This window comes from Phocoena phocoena, chromosome 14 (assembly GCF_963924675.1).
Source record: "Phocoena phocoena chromosome 14, mPhoPho1.1, whole genome shotgun sequence".
Lineage (NCBI taxonomy): Eukaryota > Metazoa > Chordata > Mammalia > Artiodactyla > Phocoenidae > Phocoena > Phocoena phocoena.
In genome coordinates, this window is record NC_089232.1 from 8,983,728 (window position 1) to 9,002,070 (window position 18,343).

Genomic DNA, 18,343 nt, shown 5'->3' on the forward strand with positions numbered 1-18,343 from the left:
CGTGAGCCTCCCGAGGGCAAGGCCAGGCTGGGGAAGGGGGACCCAGCCGGTGGACCCTGCTCACGGAGGCTGGATCTTCCCCAGCCCGGGGCAGCGCCGCCTGGAGGCACACCCAGTGGGCCCCCTGCTTTTCCCCACTGCCAGGTGGCATGCCACCCAACCCGGCCAGCCTGTGGTATCAGCCACCTGTGGGCCTCAGCTGCTGTCCTGAAGAACAGGCTGGGTCCTGGGCAGGGCAGGTGCTGCTGGAGGAGGGGGGCCGGTGGCCTGTGGCCTCAGGATTTTGCACGTGGTGTTTGAGCTGGAGAAGACTACACTCCAGAGTGTCTGATGCCCTCAAAAACCGTTCTAGCTTCTGCCCTAAGGAGGCTGCTGGGTCTGTGCAAAGAGGCTGTGACCGTTTCTGGGGCACCACCAGGTGCTCTAAAGGGGGAGGATGATAAGGGCAGGGGAAGTGGGGGGACAGGGGAGCCTTGGCTGGCTCTGAGCTCCAACCCCATTATCACCAAGCTGGAGCCCTGCTGGCCATCTCTAGAGCCTGCCTCTCCCCTCCCAGCTCAGCCTCAGGGCTGGTTATCTGCCACAGGCATGATGGTGGGGTGCTTCCTGCCACCCTTCCTATCTTAGGAGGAGTCTGAAGGGGACAGAGCAGCAGGCACCTCCGAGTGGGGGAGGGGTATGCCCACTGAGTGCCAGGAGCAGGCTGTCTTCCCAGCAGGAGCCTCGCCTGCCTTTGGGGTGGGTGCTCCCCGTACTTCATTTTCTCTGCACAGCAGGTGAATGTCTCATAAACGAATGGGCACCAGCAGAGTCCAAGGGCACCCCGGGATCTAACGTAGCCTCTGATCACATAGAATCGGCCTTCGTCCTGTTTTCACCCCTTGGTGTCCAGGGGGCAAGAGCGAGGGTATGAGTAGGTGGGTAAGGTGGGCGAATGCGCAACCAGACCTCCTGCCCTTTGCCCCCCTCCCCTCGCCAGCCTCCTCCGGTCAGCACGGTGGGAGTGTCTGGACTGAGCCGCGCATCTGTCTGTGCAGGGGTGTCCCCCCGGGCTGAGCTGGGCACCCATGGGGGGCCCGTGGACGCATATAGTGGACAGTGGCATCTGGTCACAGTGCGCACAGGCGTGGGTGCCACAGGGAGCAGAGCAGAGACTCGGGGACCACAGACACCGGGCAGAGCTCAGAGTGGACAGGCCCCTCTCGCCCACGGGCTTTCTCTTCTGGAGCCCCAGGATGGGGCTGGGTGACAGTGTGGATTTCTGGATGGCAGAGATTTCTTCTTTTTCTGAGGTTGGGGGGCACGGTCATTCCTCAGGGGCAGAGCTCTGAGTGAGCGGGGCCCTCCTTGAAGACACCTCCCCAGACACTGTCGCGGAAGCCCAGGGCTGGGCCGGAGCTGCACTCAGGGAATCCTGTCTCTCCCCAGGTCTGCTACCTGTGTCACAGCCTCCTGACGCTGGCTGGGCTGGTGGTCGGCTGCCAGGACATTACTCCAGACCAATGGGTGAGTCTCCCAGGAGGCTGGGCTGGGGCCCCTGGGGGAGGAGCCCAGCCCGCTGCCAGGAACTGGGAAGAGTGGGAGGCTGAAAAAGAAGCAGGCCTAGGGGAGCCGGCCTCGTCCTCCTCCCAGCGTCCCACCAGGCCTTCCCAAGGGATACTGACCCGTGCCCCTGGTTACCCCGTGCCTCCCCTCCCTTTGCTGCCTGACTTTTGGGCAGTCACTCAGACCCGTCCTCCTCTTTCTCCGATTTTGTGCTCCCCTCCCCGGCTGTGGCTGCGGGCCTGTGCCCCGCCCCCCACGGCCTCTGCAGGGAGAGGTGCAGCTGCTGTGCATGCAGTTGGACCGTAGCATCAGCACCCACATCCGGGAGAGCCCCCAGGCCATGCACTGGACCGCACTCAAGGACCTGGCTGCCCAGACCTACATCCGCTGGCAGGAGCTGCTGGTCCACTGCCAGCCCCAGGTGGTGCCCACACCAGCCCCCAGGCTTGGGAGGGGAGGGACGTGGTCAGGCGGCTGACCGGAGCCCTCAGTGTGTCCGCCCCCTCTGCAGCTGCCGGGTTCCTGGCTGGAAGATGGAGGCAGAGGGCAGTGCGGGGAGACGTGTCCTCAGTGGGCCATCGCCATTCTTATCGAGAGTCAGAGGCCCCCGTGTGGGATTGCGGGGAGGGAGGCACAGCGCAGGCGACCCCGGGGTGAAGGCAAAGAAGAGCTTCACCCCGGAGAGGGAAGAGCCTGGGCCACAGGGCCGGTCTGTCGTGAGCTGTGCCAGGAAGGGGCAGCAGAGGCACCAGCTGTCCACCCTCTGCCCAGTTGTCCTGTGGGCCTGAGGCTGGCCTCCCACTCTGCTGGGGGAACGCTCCCAGGCTGCCCTGGTCCCTCCAGTTTTTGTAGCAACAGCACTCACGCTCCTGACTCCCTCAGACTCCCTGGGTGATAAATACTCACAGCTAATGTTTATTGAATAAAGACCCTCTTCTACATGAATCCACGTAACCTCCATGAGGCAGGTATTGTTATGATCCCATTTTACAGAGGAACAAGCTAGCCAGAGTCACTGAGAGGTTAAACAGCTTGCCCCATCATGCAGGCGGGGGCGTGCAAGTATCAGAACCAGGGCACAGAACCAGCCTGACTCGCGAGCCTGCACATTTAGCACAGTACAGCCCCGGCTCTGGCAGCCTCCCTTCTGGCCTCTGTCCCTTCCTCCAACAGGCAGCCCTGCCACCCCTTCGCCCCCAGCCCTGGATGCAGATGAGCTGGGTCTCGTAAGAACTCTTTCTCCAACCCCCCTCCCAGTGCTCCCGGGCTCCCAACTTGCCTTTCCTCTGACTCCCCTCCGCTTGTCCTTCCCCCGTAACCTCTGACTTGGGACTGACACATCAGCCACAGGCTGTGGCTTGGGTCTCAGATTTCACAAGTCTCTGAGAAAGCTGGAGAGCAGACCTCATCCTCAACCCCTAAGGAACTAGATCACACTGGTCTCTGGTGAGAAGCAGTGTGTTTGTCATGAAAAGAAGGAAAAGTGATTCGTGGCCTGGCCGAGCCAGGGGGCAGGTCCCACCTTCCTCTCACAGCACCCTGGGCCTGTGAACAGGGAGTAGAGAGAACAGAGGCAGAGCTGTGGTTGAGTGGCCCGTTGACCTGCCATGTCCTCACCTGGACTGGCAGCCCCAGGAGCCTTGTGGCTCAGCATCTGGCACGGAGGAGGCCTTAGTGGAAATTCAAGGGATGCTGGAGCGCCAGGGAGCGTCACATCGGTGGGCCCTACCTGGGCCCAGACCGTCACATCCTGCTTTTCTCTTTGCCACAGACCCAGTACTTCAGCCCCTGGGAAGACATCTAATGGAGCAGGGCAGGGGTGGCCCAGTGCTCCTGGCCCTGGCAGGAAGTGAACATGGCCCAGCTAACTGGAGGCGTGAAGAATGGAGACCAGAGGAGGACCAGCCAGCTGAAGCAAGCACCTGCCTCCCCCCGCTGCCCTGAGCCCCCTCCGGGCAAGGATCCTGCCTCTCGCTGCCTGGCTCATCTCTCAGCTCTCCAAAGCTCTGGTTTTCCTGGGCTTCCTGGGTCCTCCGGCCACCATCCTCCCCACCCTCCTTCCCATCTCTGTGTGTCCCTAATGTGAGGGTTCCTTGTCACGCTAAAGTCTCATTTCAGCATCATTGGTTACAAGAGTTCCTTCAGTCCCTTACTGAGGGCCCGTGCTCAGCACCCAGTTTCCTGACTTCTCGCTTATACTTTGCAGAATTCTCACCCCAGGCAGTCATGTGCCCCGCCCCACCCCCTGAAGCTGAGGGCTGTTTGTAAGCCTTCAGGGAGGAGCAGTTCTGGCTGTGGCCTGAGAGCTATCAGACACCCAGGGAGCAGGGATGGGGAACGTTTATTTGGACCGGTCTGGGACCGGGACTCCCCACTCCCCGCTGCCACTGGGGAAGATCCAGGGAGTGAGGTGGTAGCTCAGGGCTGTAATTACACTTAATTCAGCTTATTGTTGAGCTCCGAAATCAACTCCCAGACTTAGGAGCTGGGCATGGGGGGCAGTGCCAAAAGATCGTTCCCAAGACTTTTTGTTTCCCCTCTGCCTTACCCAAGATCAGTTTTGTGGGCCCTGATCCCTAAACGGGTGCTGGACGTCTTTGACCTGCTCCCCTTGAGAAGTGAGTGAGCCTTCGGTACCCCCAGGAGATCCTTGGGGATCTGCCCACACGTCCAACCCTGAGAATCCATCGCTAGTCCCTGACCCCTCCTGACTCCTTTCTGGGTTGGGATGGGGTTTTGCAGGGGCCACAGGAGGTAGACAGGAGGTAGCAGAGGATGAGACCTGCCCACTGGGCCCGTGCCCCTTCCTCAGCTCAATCCTAGCGTCTGCCAGCGGAACGTCACCGTGGCTGGTGCTTGTGACTTTCTCTGTTTATTTGTCCCTCTCCTTTGTTCTTTCACATGACGGGGGTCAGGGTAAGGCAGGTTAAGTAGGAAACTCCCCCCAAATAAAGGACCTTCAGGCCAAGTGCCTCTATTTGCAGCCCCAAAGTGTAGCCCATCGCTTCCTGGGCCTGTTTTGGAGGCTCTCGCTGGGTCCCCAGAGTGCTGGGAGCCAAGGCAGATGTATAATTCAGAGAGCACAAGCACACGACGGAGGGCCGGGTACCACGTCTCCCTGCCTCTCTTCCTTCGCCAGGTGAGAGGTGGAAGAAGCTCTCTGCCAGGGAGGCTTGGAGGCCCAGGCGGCTTGTCTGAGAGTTCTGGTTTCTGTTCCTGGCCACATCACAGGCCCCCTTGGCCAGGGCACCCCTGAGGCCCCAGCGGCATCAGGTAGGCCTGAGATCTCCGATAGCAGAGCGGAGGCTGTGGCGAGCCACCGCCTTCCCCCTCCCTCAGGGCCGCCCCTGCCCCTGATCCCCGGCTCTTCAGTTTGCTCTGGAAACCTGGAAATCACCTTTGAAATTTCCTTTCTTCGTTCTCGCAGCCAAGGGCAGAGAGGGAGTAGGGAGCCCTGAGAGTCTGAAGCAGGGAGTTGCCAATTCTCGAAGCCACCCCTGCTGGGCTCTGAGCAAGGGTTCGAGCTGTCCAGTTTTGCAGGCTCTGGAGCCCTCCTGCCCAGGCCCGGTTCTCGTGCACTGCCCCCCTCCGCCCCAGCTCCCGGAGACACTCACCCCCAGGAGAGAGGAGGTGTTGGTGACAGCTCAGGCCCTCCAGAGGCCTCCCTGTAACCTGAGCAGAGGTGAGCACTTTGAGGTCACCCAAGGGCGTACGGCGTCCCCCGGGACGTGTAATGGGCCCTCGCTGGAACTGGCTGGGAGCTGACCAGATCTTCTGAAACCAGTCCGGGACCAGTTAGAGAGCCAGCCTCTAGGCCAAGAGTTCCACAGTAATGCTGGCAACTTGGCCACATACTCTTTCCAGATCCCTAAGCCCCTGGGAAAAGGCTGAGGGATATCCTGGTGGAAGCCACTGGAAAGGCAGCATCCGGGGCTGTGATGACGGATGTTCTCCTGCTTCCTTTGGCGATGGTGGTAGGGAGGGGCTGGAAGGGAAAGGCTTCCCAGGTGGACGGCTTTGATAACTCTCCTTTAGGAGGAAGTGGAGAGAGGAAGTCCTTTTCCTATGTCCCCACTCCCCTCGGTCCCCAGGCCCTCAGGTCCCTGAAGGGTGGCTGACCCAGGCTTTTTCATTTCCCCCCTGTGGGTTGACAGCAGCTCCTGACTCCCTTGGAAGTTGGCCAGACAGTGTTGACTACAGAACCCCACTGTGACCCCTCAGCCCCGCCCTCACCCCCCCTCAGAAAGCAGCCTCGGGAGAGCTGGAGTTCACAGGAGGGGCACCGTGGTACATGACCAAGGTGTGGGAGTGAGAGGGGCCTTGCTTTCCAGAGAAGACTCTTGGGTCCATCTCTAGGGGCCGGACTGAGCTGCCAGCGGGTCCTCAGAGAAACTCGGGGGGCATTTAGCACATCTGCTTTTTCTTGGCCACAAGCGGTTGAACAAATGGGGAAAGTAAGAGGGTCTGTCGAGGCCTAAGGCCTGAAAAGTGGATACCTTCCATAGAATATGATAGACAAGCCCTGAGGAGGCTTGATATACCTATACACAAGCCTTTTTTTTTTTTTTCCGGGTATTAGTAACTTTTTTTCTTCTTAATTTAAGACCCAGGAATCCTCATTTTTGACCAGTTGTGCTTTTATTTTAAAGTATGAACCATGAGCAAGTAGTCATGCAGGAAACTCTATCCCCTGCCCACCCACCCCCGGAAAAGGCCGGCGCCGGAAAGGAACGGAGTGCGGCAGAAAATGAGTGAAGGTGGAAGAGGGGAGCAGGCAAGCTGCAGCCTTAACTTTGAGGAGCGTTTGGGAGGGAAGGGCTCCGGAGTCTGTTAGCAGGAACTGAGCAGCCGGCCTTGAGCTACGGAAGACGGTCACGGCCAGTGAAACCAAACCACCTGCTGAGACTTTCCACTAGGGCTGTCTGGCAGGTGGGGCTAGGAGCTCAGGTCTCAGCCTGGTAACCGTCACACCTAGAGGTGGGTGGGAGGTGAAGGTGAGGAGAAACAGCAGGAGATGGAGTGTTTGTGGCCTAAAAGTTATCAGGATACCCTGTGACTTAGTGGAAAGACAGGATCAGGAGTCCTAAGGCCTGATTTAACATTCTGACCTTGCTCATTATCTATGTGAGTTGCGGCAGGATGCGTAACCTTTCTGAGAGTCATTTTATCTATGGAATGGGAGAAACAGTACCTCCTTTGGAAAGGGTGGTCATGAGGGCAGAGTGAAGGCAAGTTGCAGGATGTGAAGCACAGAACAAATGTGAGGGGCACCTGCCTATTGATTTCCATCCACATAAATAGACGCAGGGTCTAACAGGAAGAGGGGCGTCACACATCTTCCTCCCTGTCAGCTGAAGCAAAGCCTTCCCTGCCCACCCCATGCTAATTAACTGGCTTGCCCCCTATCTCCAGCATCTCCAAGGCCACAGCTTTTCTTTTTTTTTTTTTTTTTTTTTTTCTGGTGGAGAGGAGCTGGGAAATGTATGTGGCTTTGGCCAGCGCGGGAGAAGGGGCCTTTATGTATACCAGCAAAGACCCAATTGTTACTGAATCCAAACTGGGCTGCTTTTCCCAATTATCTCCACGACTCTTCTGGTCTCCACTTTTCTGATGCCAAGTTTTAACCCAGAACAAAAGCTCCCGTCGGGACTGATTTATAATCCAGATCTGCTGACGGGGCCCTAAAGTGTCCCTCCCCTCCAGGACTGCACCAGGCATAAAGTCACCACCACAGCCTCAGGGCCTCCAGTCTCTTTACCTCTGCCCTTTGCCCCTAGCCAGGAGGTGGCATATGTCTCCGGGTCCCGGTGGGCTGGCCTCCCTGGGGTTCCTCTGTTCACCTGCCCAGCTCCGAGAAACCAGCTGGCAAGGAGGACACCTCAGCACCGCCCAGGAGGCCAGGGCTACAAGTTACTTCTAGGAGCGGCTGTGGGCGGAGGCTGGCGGTTCGGAAGATGCCAGTTCTCCTCCAGCGTGGCTCCCCTCAGAACCCTTTCGTCTGAACATCAGGGCTCATGTCACTTGTTATTCAGTCTTCCAAGGGCACCAGAAGGAGTCATTTCCTGAGGGGTAGGCTCTGTGCAATCGGAGTCCAGGGTTGTCTTCGCAGGGAGCTGGCCGGGGGGCGCTGAGCAGGTCCCTCCGCCTGGAGCGTGAGAAACAAGGGGCAGAAGGTCTCGGGGAGACTTGGGGGGTCTTACTGGCTGGTGAGGCCCGTTCCAGTCTGATCGCAGGGGTCAGTGGGAGTTGGGGCCAAGAAACGGAGAAGAATTGGGGGCCAACAGACAGACCACTCTGGTCCGCCCCGAAAAGAAGCCTCGGATACTCGCCCTGAAGTGGCCCGCACGCCTTCGTTCCAGTAACCTCAGCGTGGGGATCCCCTTAGCCCCATTCCCGAGCCCGGCCGCCCAGCCTGCGCGGTTGGCCTTGGGGGACACTTCGGAAAGACCCGGTGAGTCCGACTCCCCAGTGCCAGGGCCAGGAGTCCCTCCCCCGCCCCACCTCCCGGCGCGGTGGCGCAGCTAGCGGCTGCAAGGCGCAGGGCGGCAGGGCACGGGGAGGGGCGGGGGTCCGAGCCCCCGGGCGGGGAGCGGGTAGGCGTGCGGGTCGCGGCGGGTCGCAGCCCCCTCCGGGGCGGGCCTTCGCGGCCCGCCCCCGACCTCCGTCGAGCCCCCCCGCCTGACGTCAGGGGGGAGGGGGCGGAGAGCTGCGGCCGCGGCAGAGAAAGAGCCGGCGCCCGCCGCGGTGGCGCGGGGAGCCCGAGCCCAGGGGCGCCGAGCCGAGCCGGGCCGAGGGGCGGTGGCAGAGGGGCAGCGGAGCTGGGCGGGCGGGCGCGCGCGGGCGGCGGCGGCGCGCGGGCAGGGGCGGACCGTGGTCGGAGCCGAACGCGAGGGCGGCGCCCAGGGATTCAAGCCGCGAAGAAGAGGTGAGTGAGGCCGGGTTTGCTTGGGATCGGAGCCAGGGGGCTCCAGGATCGCCGCTTTGTCCCCCGACTCGGGTGGGAGACGCCGCACGCGCGAGGGACAGGGTCTGGGGGCTCAGGGAGGGGCGGCGGCGGGGACAGCTGTCCGCCCGAGCGCCTTCCTGCGGCCCCCGCGGGCTGCTTCGCGGGGGCTGGGGAGCGGGGAGAGCGGCGCCCGCCGCCACAGGGTCCGGAGGCGCGGACTGGTCAGGGGCAGCGGGGCTCAGGGAGCGGGGGTCCCTCGTGCAGTCCGGTCCGCGGCCGGGATCTTCTCCAGGCCCCCGAACTGCCCCTGGCTCCCCCACCCCCGACGGAAAGTTTGGGGCGGGCTTGGACGGAGGCCGATGTTGTGGGATCGGATTTCCCTGCCGCGGCCCCCCGGCCGCGCGCCCGCTCCGCTGGGGAGGCGGGCTGTCCTGGAAAGCCAGGCTCCTGAGCCGCGCCGCTCAGTCCCCGGCTGGAGCGCTAGCCCTGCAGCCGCGGGGGCGCCGTCCGCGGCCCGCCGCTCTGGGTGGGCAAGGGTGGGGGGCGCGCCGCCAGGAGCCCGCACCCCTCTACACACCCCCACCTCCGAGGCCGCTCCGGGGAGGAGCTGTGGCGGCAGAGCCTTGGAGCGCGCCGCGGGGTCCGGCCCGGGCCTGGGGTAAGGGGCCGAGGGAGGGCTGGGGGTGTGTTGGGGGACGGGGATGGTGGTGAACGCATCTCCTGCGCCCCCCCCCCCCCGCCCTTCCCGCGCTGGGTTACTGGGCCGACAGGGGGCGTCCGCAGGCCGGGCTCCGCCACGCTCCCAGCGCCGCCGCTTTGTTTGCCTTCAAATCCCCGAAGCTGGGGGAGGGGAGAATCCGGGGGGGCGGGGGGGGGACCCGGGACGGGGTCTTGGCGGGGACCCTTTGTTTTGGGGTGAGCATAGACCCAGCTTCTTTGTCTCTGCTCCCGGCATTGGAGGGCTGGAGCAGTGGAAATTAATCCAGATGGCCTGCCCTGGCCGGGGTCCTGGGGGCGCGATCTCTGAGTTGGGAAGGTTCGTCAAGACCCCGGGAGAGCGCAGCAGGCGCAGGCCCTGCTCGGGGCGCCCTCCACGGTCCAGGAGGAACCCCCCTGGCGCTCCCCACCGGGTCCTCACTTGCCCCCAGCCCCCGCCTGAACGCGCTGCCGGGAGATCCCTGATGAGACCGGAGCCGGCTCCGTTGTCCCGCTGCCCCTCAGCCCTAGGGCTGGTGTCTCCTAGGATCCTGTGCGAGGAACAGGATGAGGCCCCGGTCATTTCCACGCCCATCCCACCCACTTCCTGCCTTCCTTCTTGGGCAACAAAGGGGCCTTGGGAAGCGGGGCCCCTCCAGCTCCCGGACCCACTTCAGCCCTGTGATGTGGAACGGGGTTTGGGGCTCTGCCCGGCTATTGTCTGCGCTGGGGGAGGCGAGAGGCTGGGGCCGGGACCCCCGCAGGCCTGATGCGCCGAGTCCTCCCTGGGGGTCTTTTCCAACCTCCTGCCCCCCCACCGCACGCTTATCACCCTGCTGAGGGGTTTGCGTCTCAGAATTAGGTCTTGGAGCTGGCTGGAGCCCCAGTAGGGCCAGGTCCTGCCTCCAGAGGTTATTTTAAGAAATCTTTCTAATCTATCAGGCCTGAGGCGGGGAGGGGGGTCCCCTTTTTATTTTCTTAAACAACTTCCTGTTGAAGAGAAGGAGTCGGGGAGGGTCCGGAGGTTGTCCGAGTGTCCAAGTGTCCGCTCTTGCAGCTGACTTAGCTCTCTCCCTCCCCCCAGGGAGACCCCATGGTCCCTTTGGAGGCTGTAGAGGCTGAGGCCAGGTGTCGGAGGGGACTAGGTCTCTGCTCCAAGGCCTGGGGCACGGGGGAGTCCTGGGGAGGATGGATCTGGTCTTCTGTCCTGTCGGTGCCTCCTGGTACGGCTTGTGTGGGCCCCCTTCCGGTCTGTTTTCTCTGGCTGTGATTCTGACCCTTTCTTTTCCCCCAGCAGGGCAGCTGGCCTGGAGCTAAGCGCCAGGGCGTGTGCCATGGCCATGCACTGGGCCGTCTGGCTGCTGGCAGTGGGACTGTGGGGCCTGGGCATTGGGGCTGAGGTGTGGTGGAACCTGGTGCCCCGGAAGACGGTATCTTCTGGGGGTGAGTGCCTGGAGGGCGGGGAGCAGGAGGCCAGGAGGGACTCCTGGGGGAAGAGGGGTGCTAAGGAATTGCCCTCTAGGACGTGCCAGCCGTATTCTGCAGTCGGGCTCAAGGCCCACTGATGTATATGACACAGCTTACTGAGAAATGTGAGTGAGTGGCCCTAGGGACCCAGAACTGGTAGTCCAGGCCAGGACCTAGAGGACCCCTCCTGACACTTAGGACCTGGCTCAGCTGCCCCTGTTATACAAGAGAGAGTGACCATTCTGCATTGCTCTCCCCATGCCTCACTTCTGGAATTATCGCGAGCACTGAGAGCCTAAAGAGAGAAACCTGGGTCAGGATGGGCATGAGGTGAAGGGTGTCACCGCCCGCCCCCAAGTCTTTCCAGCTCTCTGCCCCCAGGAGCCCCCTTAGCAACCCTGATACAATAGACGCCCCTCTGCTGCCCTGACTCTGCTGTCTGGTGGCCCTAGAGTGGGGGGGAGGGGTGCGCACGCACGCACGTGCTCGCCTGGGGGGACGGCAGACCTGACAGCCCTTCTGTGCTCACACACCTGTATGCGGAGGTGATGTCAGGTGTTTGTATCATCTGTGTGCTCTGGGGACCCAGGATGAGTTCACCTCCCACAGGCTCCTCTCCATGCTAACGAAGCCTTCCCTTGCCGGCCTATGTCTGGGCCCATCGTTGGCTCCAAAGAGTAAGGCTGGTTTAGAGGGACCCTGAGGACAGGTCGGCAGCTATTTTGGGGGCTGACGTAGGAATCCTGTGACTACGCGAATATCATAGCGCCCTGCTTGGTGGATGGCAACAGGGCTTCCCAGCCCCGAGGCCTCAGCGCCATCTCTGGTCCCCAGCTTCTGGTCTCCGCTGGCCTCCCTGGCCTGGCCTCCCAGCCCGATTCCATCTCCTGCCGTCCCTCCTCAGCCCATAGCCGGCTGTGCTTGTATCCCTAACAGCCCGGATTTGGGTCTCACTGGAGGGAAGGGTTTCCTAAGTCAAAGGTGTGCTCACAACTTCTGTCCGTCCTACCCTACTGGATCAGGGTCCAGGGCCTGGCTGGACCCTGGTGAGGCCAGCAGGCAGCAGAGCAAAGAAGGAAGCAGCAGCTGAGGAAGCTGGGAGGGGGGAGCGCTGCTGACCCTGAGAGTGAGAGCCATCGGTCTGATGGCTTCCTCTGACCGGAAGCTGTGGCTGAGATATCCTTCCTTCCTCCTCCCCAGCCCAGATTTGCCTCCGCCCCGGCTGGGAAAGGCCAGGGAGGCCTGGGTGGAGCTGTCAGAGCCAAAAGCCTGTTCAGAAAATGCCCTTTACTACCAGTCAGGGAGCTTGGCTGGCATCTGCCTGTGGGGTGCTAGCTCTAATGTGGGGACCAGGGGTGACCATCGCATAGAGGAGGGCTGATTTTGGGGTGGGGGGCCTCCCAGAGTCCCAGGAAAGTCCGCTCACCCCATCCCTGCTCTTTCTGGCCTTGTCCCTGCAGAGCTGGCCACGGTGGTGCGGCGCTTCTCCCAGACGGGCATCCAGGACTTTCTGACGCTGACCTTGACCGAGCAGACCGGGCTCCTGTACGTAGGGGCCCGGGAGGCCCTGTTTGCCTTCAGCGTGGAGGCTCTGGAGCTGCAGGGAGTGGTGAGTGGTGGGGGAGCGGGAGGCACGCGGGGGTGAGAGAGGCAGGACCCGGAGGGTCTTCGCTTGGCCAGGCTGTCCCCTCGGCTCAGCTGCCCCCCACCCCATTCTCCTCGGTGAGCATGTTGCTTTCCCGAGTCTGCAGCACTTACTGGGTCTACTGCGTTGGGGCAGCTGGGGCTTCTGACCTCTGCTGGAATAAGCTCCCAGAGAGTGGGGACCGTGTCTTCTCACTTGGCTTCCCCACGTTGCTGCCCTGGGCCCTGCTAGTAGCACATGCCCAGTATGTACCTGTGACATTGCTGACGTGTCCCCTCCCTGCCCCCAGATCTCATGGGAGGCGCCAGCTGAGAAGAAGGCGGAGTGTACCCAGAAAGGGAAGAGTAACCAGGTGGGTGCTTGGGACACTGCTGGCAGGGGTGGGGGGCATGGTGCACACTCTTTCCCCAGAGCCCCCTTTGACCCAGTGCTGGTCTGGGTCCTTGTGTCCCCATGTCCGGGGCCCTCATACTTTAACTGATGCCTCTCTCTACCCAGACGGAGTGTTTCAACTTCATCCGCTTCCTGCAGCCGTATAACGCATCCCACCTGTATGTCTGTGGTACCTACGCCTTCCAGCCCAAGTGCACCTACATTGTGAGTGCCGCTCCTCTCCCCCAGCCCCCTCGACCGATCCCCGTCGCCTTCTCATCACCTCTTCCCTTCCCCTAGGACATGCTCACCTTCACCCTGGAGCGTGGCGAGTTCGAAGATGGCAAGGGGAAGTGTCCCTATGACCCAGTTAAGGGCCACACCGGCCTCCTTGTGGGTGAGTGGCTGTCCCGCTGCAGGTTGGGGGGTCCCCCAGGACTTGTTCCCAGTCCGGGGCTGTGTGGCCTGAGTGCAACTGCACCTCGCTTCTGGTCCCGCTGACCCCCTGTCTCCCGTAGACGGGGAGCTGTACTCGGCCACGCTCAACAACTTCCTGGGCACGGAGCCCGTCATCCTGCGGATCATGGGGCCGCACCACGCCATGAAGACGGAGTACCTGGCCTTCTGGCTCAACGGTAAGCCCTGAGGAGCCGGCCAGCCAACCGGGCAGCCGTGGGTGGGAAGCGCCGCGAGGGCCCAGTGCCCGGGCTGACCCTCCTCCCCCTCCCGTAGAACCGCATTTCGTGGGCTCCGCCTACATCCCGGAGAGCTTGGGCAGCTTCACGGGGGACGACGACAAGGTGTACTTCTTCTTCAGCGAGCGCGCCGTGGAATACGACTGCTATGCCGAGCAGGTGGTGGCCCGCGTGGCCCGAGTCTGCAAGGTAGAGACCCCCCGCGGCGGGCGGCCCCGGGAGCGCGGCGGGCGGCCCTGAGAGCCCGGCGGGGCTGACCGGCAGTGTCCCCTCGCTGTCCCCCAGGGTGACGTGGGGGGCGCGCGGACGCTGCAGAGGAAGTGGACCACGTTCCTGAAGGCGCGGCTGGTGTGCTCCGCGCCTGACTGGCAGCTCTACTTCAACCAGCTGCAGGCACTGCATACCCTGCAGGACGCCTCCTGGCACAACACCACCTTCTTCGGGGTTTTTCGGGCGCGGTGGTGAGTTGGCTGGGAGCCCTTGGGGGTGGGGAGGAGTGGGTCCGCAGGCTGGGTCTGACAGGGACAGGCCCCGGGGGACGTCCAGGCGCCTGGCCCCTTTGCAAAGCCCCCCGCGGGAGGCGGGCCGTGCTCTGTCCCTGGTGGCACTTGGAGCCGCCGTCGCGTCACGTGGGCCTGTGACCTTCTTGTGCTTGGGCCCTGCCTTCCCGCTGCATGCCCGGAGCTGTGGTCGCCCCAGGCCTGACCCTGGGGGTCCCTCCCTTGCTGTGACAGGGGCGACATGGACCTGTCAGCAGTCTGTGAGTACCAGTTGGAAGAGATCCAGAGGGTGTTCGAGGGGCCCTACAAGGAGTACCATGAGCAAGCCCAGAAGTGGGGCCGCTACACCGACCCGGTACCCAGCCCGCGGCCCGGCTCGGTGAGTCATCCGGGGCAGGGGCGCGCTTGTGTCCTCCTCTCCGGTGCCCTTCCCACCGGGCTGATAGCTCCCTCCTCTCCCCCGCCCCCAGTGCATCAACAACTGGCACCGACGCCATGGCTATACCAGTTCCCTGGAGCTGCCAGACAACACCCTCAACTTCATCAAGAAGCACCCGCTGATGGAGGAGCAGGTGGGGCCTCGGTGGGGCCGGCCCCTGCTGGTGAAGAAAGATGCCAACTTCACCCACCTGGTGGCCGACCGGGTCACGGGGCTTGATGGAGCCACCTATACAGTGCTGTTCATAGGCACAGGTGGGCCCAGGGGGCACGGCCTTGGCCGCTGGGGACTGGGCGAAGGCCTGTGTGCCCCGGGCGGGGAGAGCCTCTTGCTCTTTTCTTTACACCTGTCCTCCCCCACCCCTCCACAGGAGATGGCTGGCTGCTCAAGGCCGTGAGCCTGGGGCCCTGGGTCCACCTGGTTGAGGAGCTGCAGGTGTTTGACCAGGAGCCAGTGGAAAGCCTGGTCCTGTCCCGGAGCAAGGTAGTAATCAGGCCCCACCCACCACTGTCCCCAGGCCACCCCTGGTCATGTGCTTGGCCGGTACAGGGGTGGGGAGATGCCTGAGCCACCTCGGGTAGCTTGGGGCGGGTCCCAGGAATGAGAGCGCTAACGGAATCCACGCTCTGCGGGCGTTATGTTTTATATACAGCCTGGTCCTGGCAGCCGGGCGTTATGTTTTATATACAGCCTGGTCCTGGCAGCCGGGCGTTATGTTTTATATACAGCCTGGTCCTGGCAGGGCTGCGTTCCCAGAACGGGGCCTTGGCAGCTGCTCTGTGCGCTTTCTTCAGGCCCCTCGGGGTTGCGCTGTACCTCTTCTCTGCCGGTGCCACCGTTGGCCAGGCCTTGTGCTGTGTCGGTTCGTGATGCCCTCGTGATGTCGCCTTGCCGACCGGCCCCGCTGCCCTCCAGCCCTGCCCCCTGCCTCCGGCGGCTTCAGCCGTTCCCCGGAGCGCTGCTCTCACTTCTGCTCTTGCTCTACTCTCTTCTGGCGGATCTGTGGCACCTTCACGCGCTTGCCTTTCACCACCTGTGGTGGCTCAGGTTGTTTCTCCAGAACGTGGAATAATGGCAGAAACAAAGTCTGTGGTTGAAGAAACACACAAATTGGCAATCACCATTCAAACAGAGGAAAACGCCTTATGCTCTGCTGGTGCTATTGTGAGGCTGACGGGCCCTGCGGAAACTGAACTTCCTGCGCTATTTATACTGTCCTGGAGTGAGTGAGTGTGTGTGTGTCGGGGTGTGTGTGTGTGTAGGGGGTGTGTGTGTGTAGGGTGTGTGTGTGTGTGTGTAGGGGTGTGTGTGTGTAGGTGTGTGTATGTGTGTAGGGGAGTGTGTGTGTGTGTGTGTGTAGGGGTGTGTGTGTGTAGGGGAGTGTGTGTGTATGTGTGTGTATGTGTGTGTGGGGGTGTGTGTGTGTGTGTAGGGTGTGTGTGTGTGTGTAGGGGGTGTGTGTGTGTAGGGGGTGTGTGTGTGTAGGGTGTGTGTGTGTAGGGGTGTGTGTGTGTATGTGTGTGTAGGGGTGTGGGTGTGGGTGTGTGTGTAGGGGGTGTGTGTGTGTAGGGGGTGTGTGTGTAGGTGTGTGTGTGTGTATGGGGTGTGTGTGTGTAGGGGTGTGTGTGTGTGTGTGTAGGGGTGTGTGTGTGTGTAGGGGGGTGTGTGTGTGTAGGGTGTGTGTGTGTGTAGGGTGTGTGTGTGTGTAGGGGTGTGTGTGTGTGTGTAGGGTGTGTGTGTGTGTAGGGTGTGTGTGTGTGATCATATTTCTCGGCCTCACAGGGTTGCTGCTCCTTTCTAATCAGGTCACATCTGTAAGGTACTTAGGATTGCGTTTGGCTTGTAGTAAGCCCTCCGTGCATTCTCAGTCCTCAGATTTCCCTCCTCAGGACTTGAGCGCAGCCCCCTTTCTCTTTGGGGCCCCTTGTGCCCCCTGGCAATGGTCTGAGCCGCCCCCAGGCCACGTCCGGGCCTGGCTCACCGCCCTCCTGTGCTTCTCTGGCAGAAGCTGCTCTTTGCGGGCTCCCGCTCCCAGCTGGTCCAGCTGCCCCTGGCCGACTGTGTGAAGTACCGCTCCTGCGCTGACTGCGTGCTCGCTCGGGACCCCTACTGCGCCTGGAGCGTCAACACCAGCCGCTGCACGGCCGTGGGCGGCCACTCCGGGTGAGCGGGGCTCTGCGCGTGCTGGGACCAGCAGGGAGTGGAGGGGGGTTAGAGCTGGGGCGCTGATGGCCTCTGCTTCCCCCACCAGGTCCCTGCTGATCCAGCACGTGACAGTCTCAGACACCTCAAGCATTTGTAACTTCCGGGGCAGTAAGAAAGGTGAGCTGTTTTTTTTAGTCCCCCTCCCAGGGCGGTGGGCCTTGGGCCAGAGCTGGAGTGTCTGCATCCGCCCCCCGGCCTGGGTTTCCTGCACTGACTCTCTGCTCTGCTTTCTCTGCCGCTGCAGTCAGGCTCACGCCCAAAAACATCACGGTGGTGGCAGGCACAGACCTGGTGCTGCCCTGCCGCCTCTCCTCCAACCTCGCCCATGCCCGCTGGACCTTTGGGGGCCGGGAGCTGCCTGCAGAGCAGCCCGGCTCCTTCCTCTACGACGCCCGGCTGCAGGCCCTGGTGGTGATGGCCGCCCAGCCCCGCCACGCCGGGGCCTACCACTGCTTCTCGGAGGAGCAGGGGGCCCGGCTGGCTGCCGAAGGCTACCTGGTGGCAGTGGTGGCGGGCCCGTCGGTGACCCTGGAGGCCCGGGCCCCCCTGGAGAGCCTGGGGCTGGTGTGGCTGGCTGTGGTGGCCCTGGGGGCCGTGTGCCTTGTGCTGCTGCTGCTGGTTCTGTCCCTGCGCCGGCGGCTGCGGGAGGAGCTGGAGAAGGGCGCCAAGGCAGCCGAGAGGACCCTGGTGTACCCTCTGGAGCTGCCCAAGGAGCCCACCAGTCCCCCCTTCCGGCCCGGCCCCGAGACGGACGAGAAACTCTGGGACCCCGTGGGCTACTACTACTCGGACGGTTCCCTCAAGATTGTTCCTGGACACGCCAGGTGCCAGCCCGGCGGCGGGCCCCCCTCGCCGCCTCCTGGCATCCCCGGCCAGCCCCTGCCTTCTCCAACTCGGCTCCACCTGGGGGGTGGGCGGAACTCCAATGCCAACGGATACGTGCGCTTACAGCTGGGAGGGGAGGACCGGGGCAGCCTCGGGCACCCGCTGCCCGAGCTCGCCGACGAGCTGAGACGCAAACTGCAGCAGCGCCAGCAGCTGCCGGACTCCAACCCCGAGGAGTCCTCGGTGTGAGGGTACCCCTCCGGCGGGGCGGCGTGGGAGGCGCGGCTCCTACTTTTGCACAGGCACCAGCTACCTCAGGGACATGGCACGGGCACCTGCTCTGCCCCGGACGGACCCTGCCCGGCACCGCCCGGCCATGAGGACCTGCTCTCTCAGCACGGGCACTGCCACTTGGTGTGGCTCACCGGGGCACCAGCCTCACAACAGAGGGCACCTTCCTCCTCTGTGAGGGGCTGTGAATCACAGATGCACGGGACCCCAGCAGCCAAAACCTTTCAAGGCGGAAGTTGGAGACGTGGGTGTGTTTGTGTATATACATGTATGTCTGTGGACGTGTGCACGTATGTGTGTGTGGGTGTGTGACACGGTCTTCCTGTTTCTGTCAAGTCTTCCCTTGGCCTGGGGTCCTCCTGGTGGGTCACTGAAGCTATGAAGGGGAAGGGGTTGTATCACTTTGCCTCTCCTACCCCCGCCTGTCCCCAGTTGGGGGGCAGCCATGTACATACGGGGGTGGGCTGGGCAGGGTGCTGTGCCCCTTTGGGGGAGTCCAGGGCTCTGGGGTGGGCCTGGTCCTACTCCCGGGGCTGTGAATGTTTTCAGGGTCGGGGGGAGGGAGATGGAGCCTCCTGTGTGTTTGGGGGAAGGGTGGGAGGGGCCTCCCGCTTGGCCCTGGGATTCAGTGGTATTTTATACTTGTCCTCCCTGGCAGGGCTGGGAAAGGTGGTGTGGGGGGAGGGGGAGGGGGAGGGGAGGAGAGGGCGGGCATGC

The 18,343-nt window shown here is 62.6% G+C and overlaps 2 protein-coding genes across 2 annotated transcripts in view; both read left to right on the forward strand.

The window, feature by feature from the left end:
• FAM178B (family with sequence similarity 178 member B) overlaps positions 1–3,349 on the forward strand; it is a 96,112-nt gene extending 92,763 nt beyond the window's left edge. Inside the window, 3 exon segments of the mRNA XM_065891622.1 lie at positions 1,429–1,506; positions 1,814–1,966; positions 3,317–3,349. Of these exon segments, the coding sequence (XP_065747694.1) occupies positions 1,429–1,506; positions 1,814–1,966; positions 3,317–3,349 (264 nt within the window).
• A 4,917-nt stretch (positions 3,350–8,266) lies between these two features.
• On the forward strand, positions 8,267–17,584 carry SEMA4C (semaphorin 4C). Its single transcript, XM_065891174.1, has 15 exons — positions 8,267–8,470; positions 10,482–10,630; positions 12,115–12,263; positions 12,589–12,651; positions 12,798–12,896; positions 12,972–13,068; positions 13,190–13,306; positions 13,404–13,555; positions 13,652–13,827; positions 14,101–14,245; positions 14,337–14,559; positions 14,676–14,788; positions 16,311–16,468; positions 16,557–16,627; positions 16,755–17,584. The coding sequence occupies exons 2-15, from the start codon at positions 10,522–10,524 to the stop codon at positions 17,582–17,584; spliced, it is 2,502 nt and encodes an 833-aa protein (XP_065747246.1). The 5' UTR covers positions 8,267–8,470; positions 10,482–10,521.
• Positions 17,585–18,343: the final 759 nt, after the last annotated feature.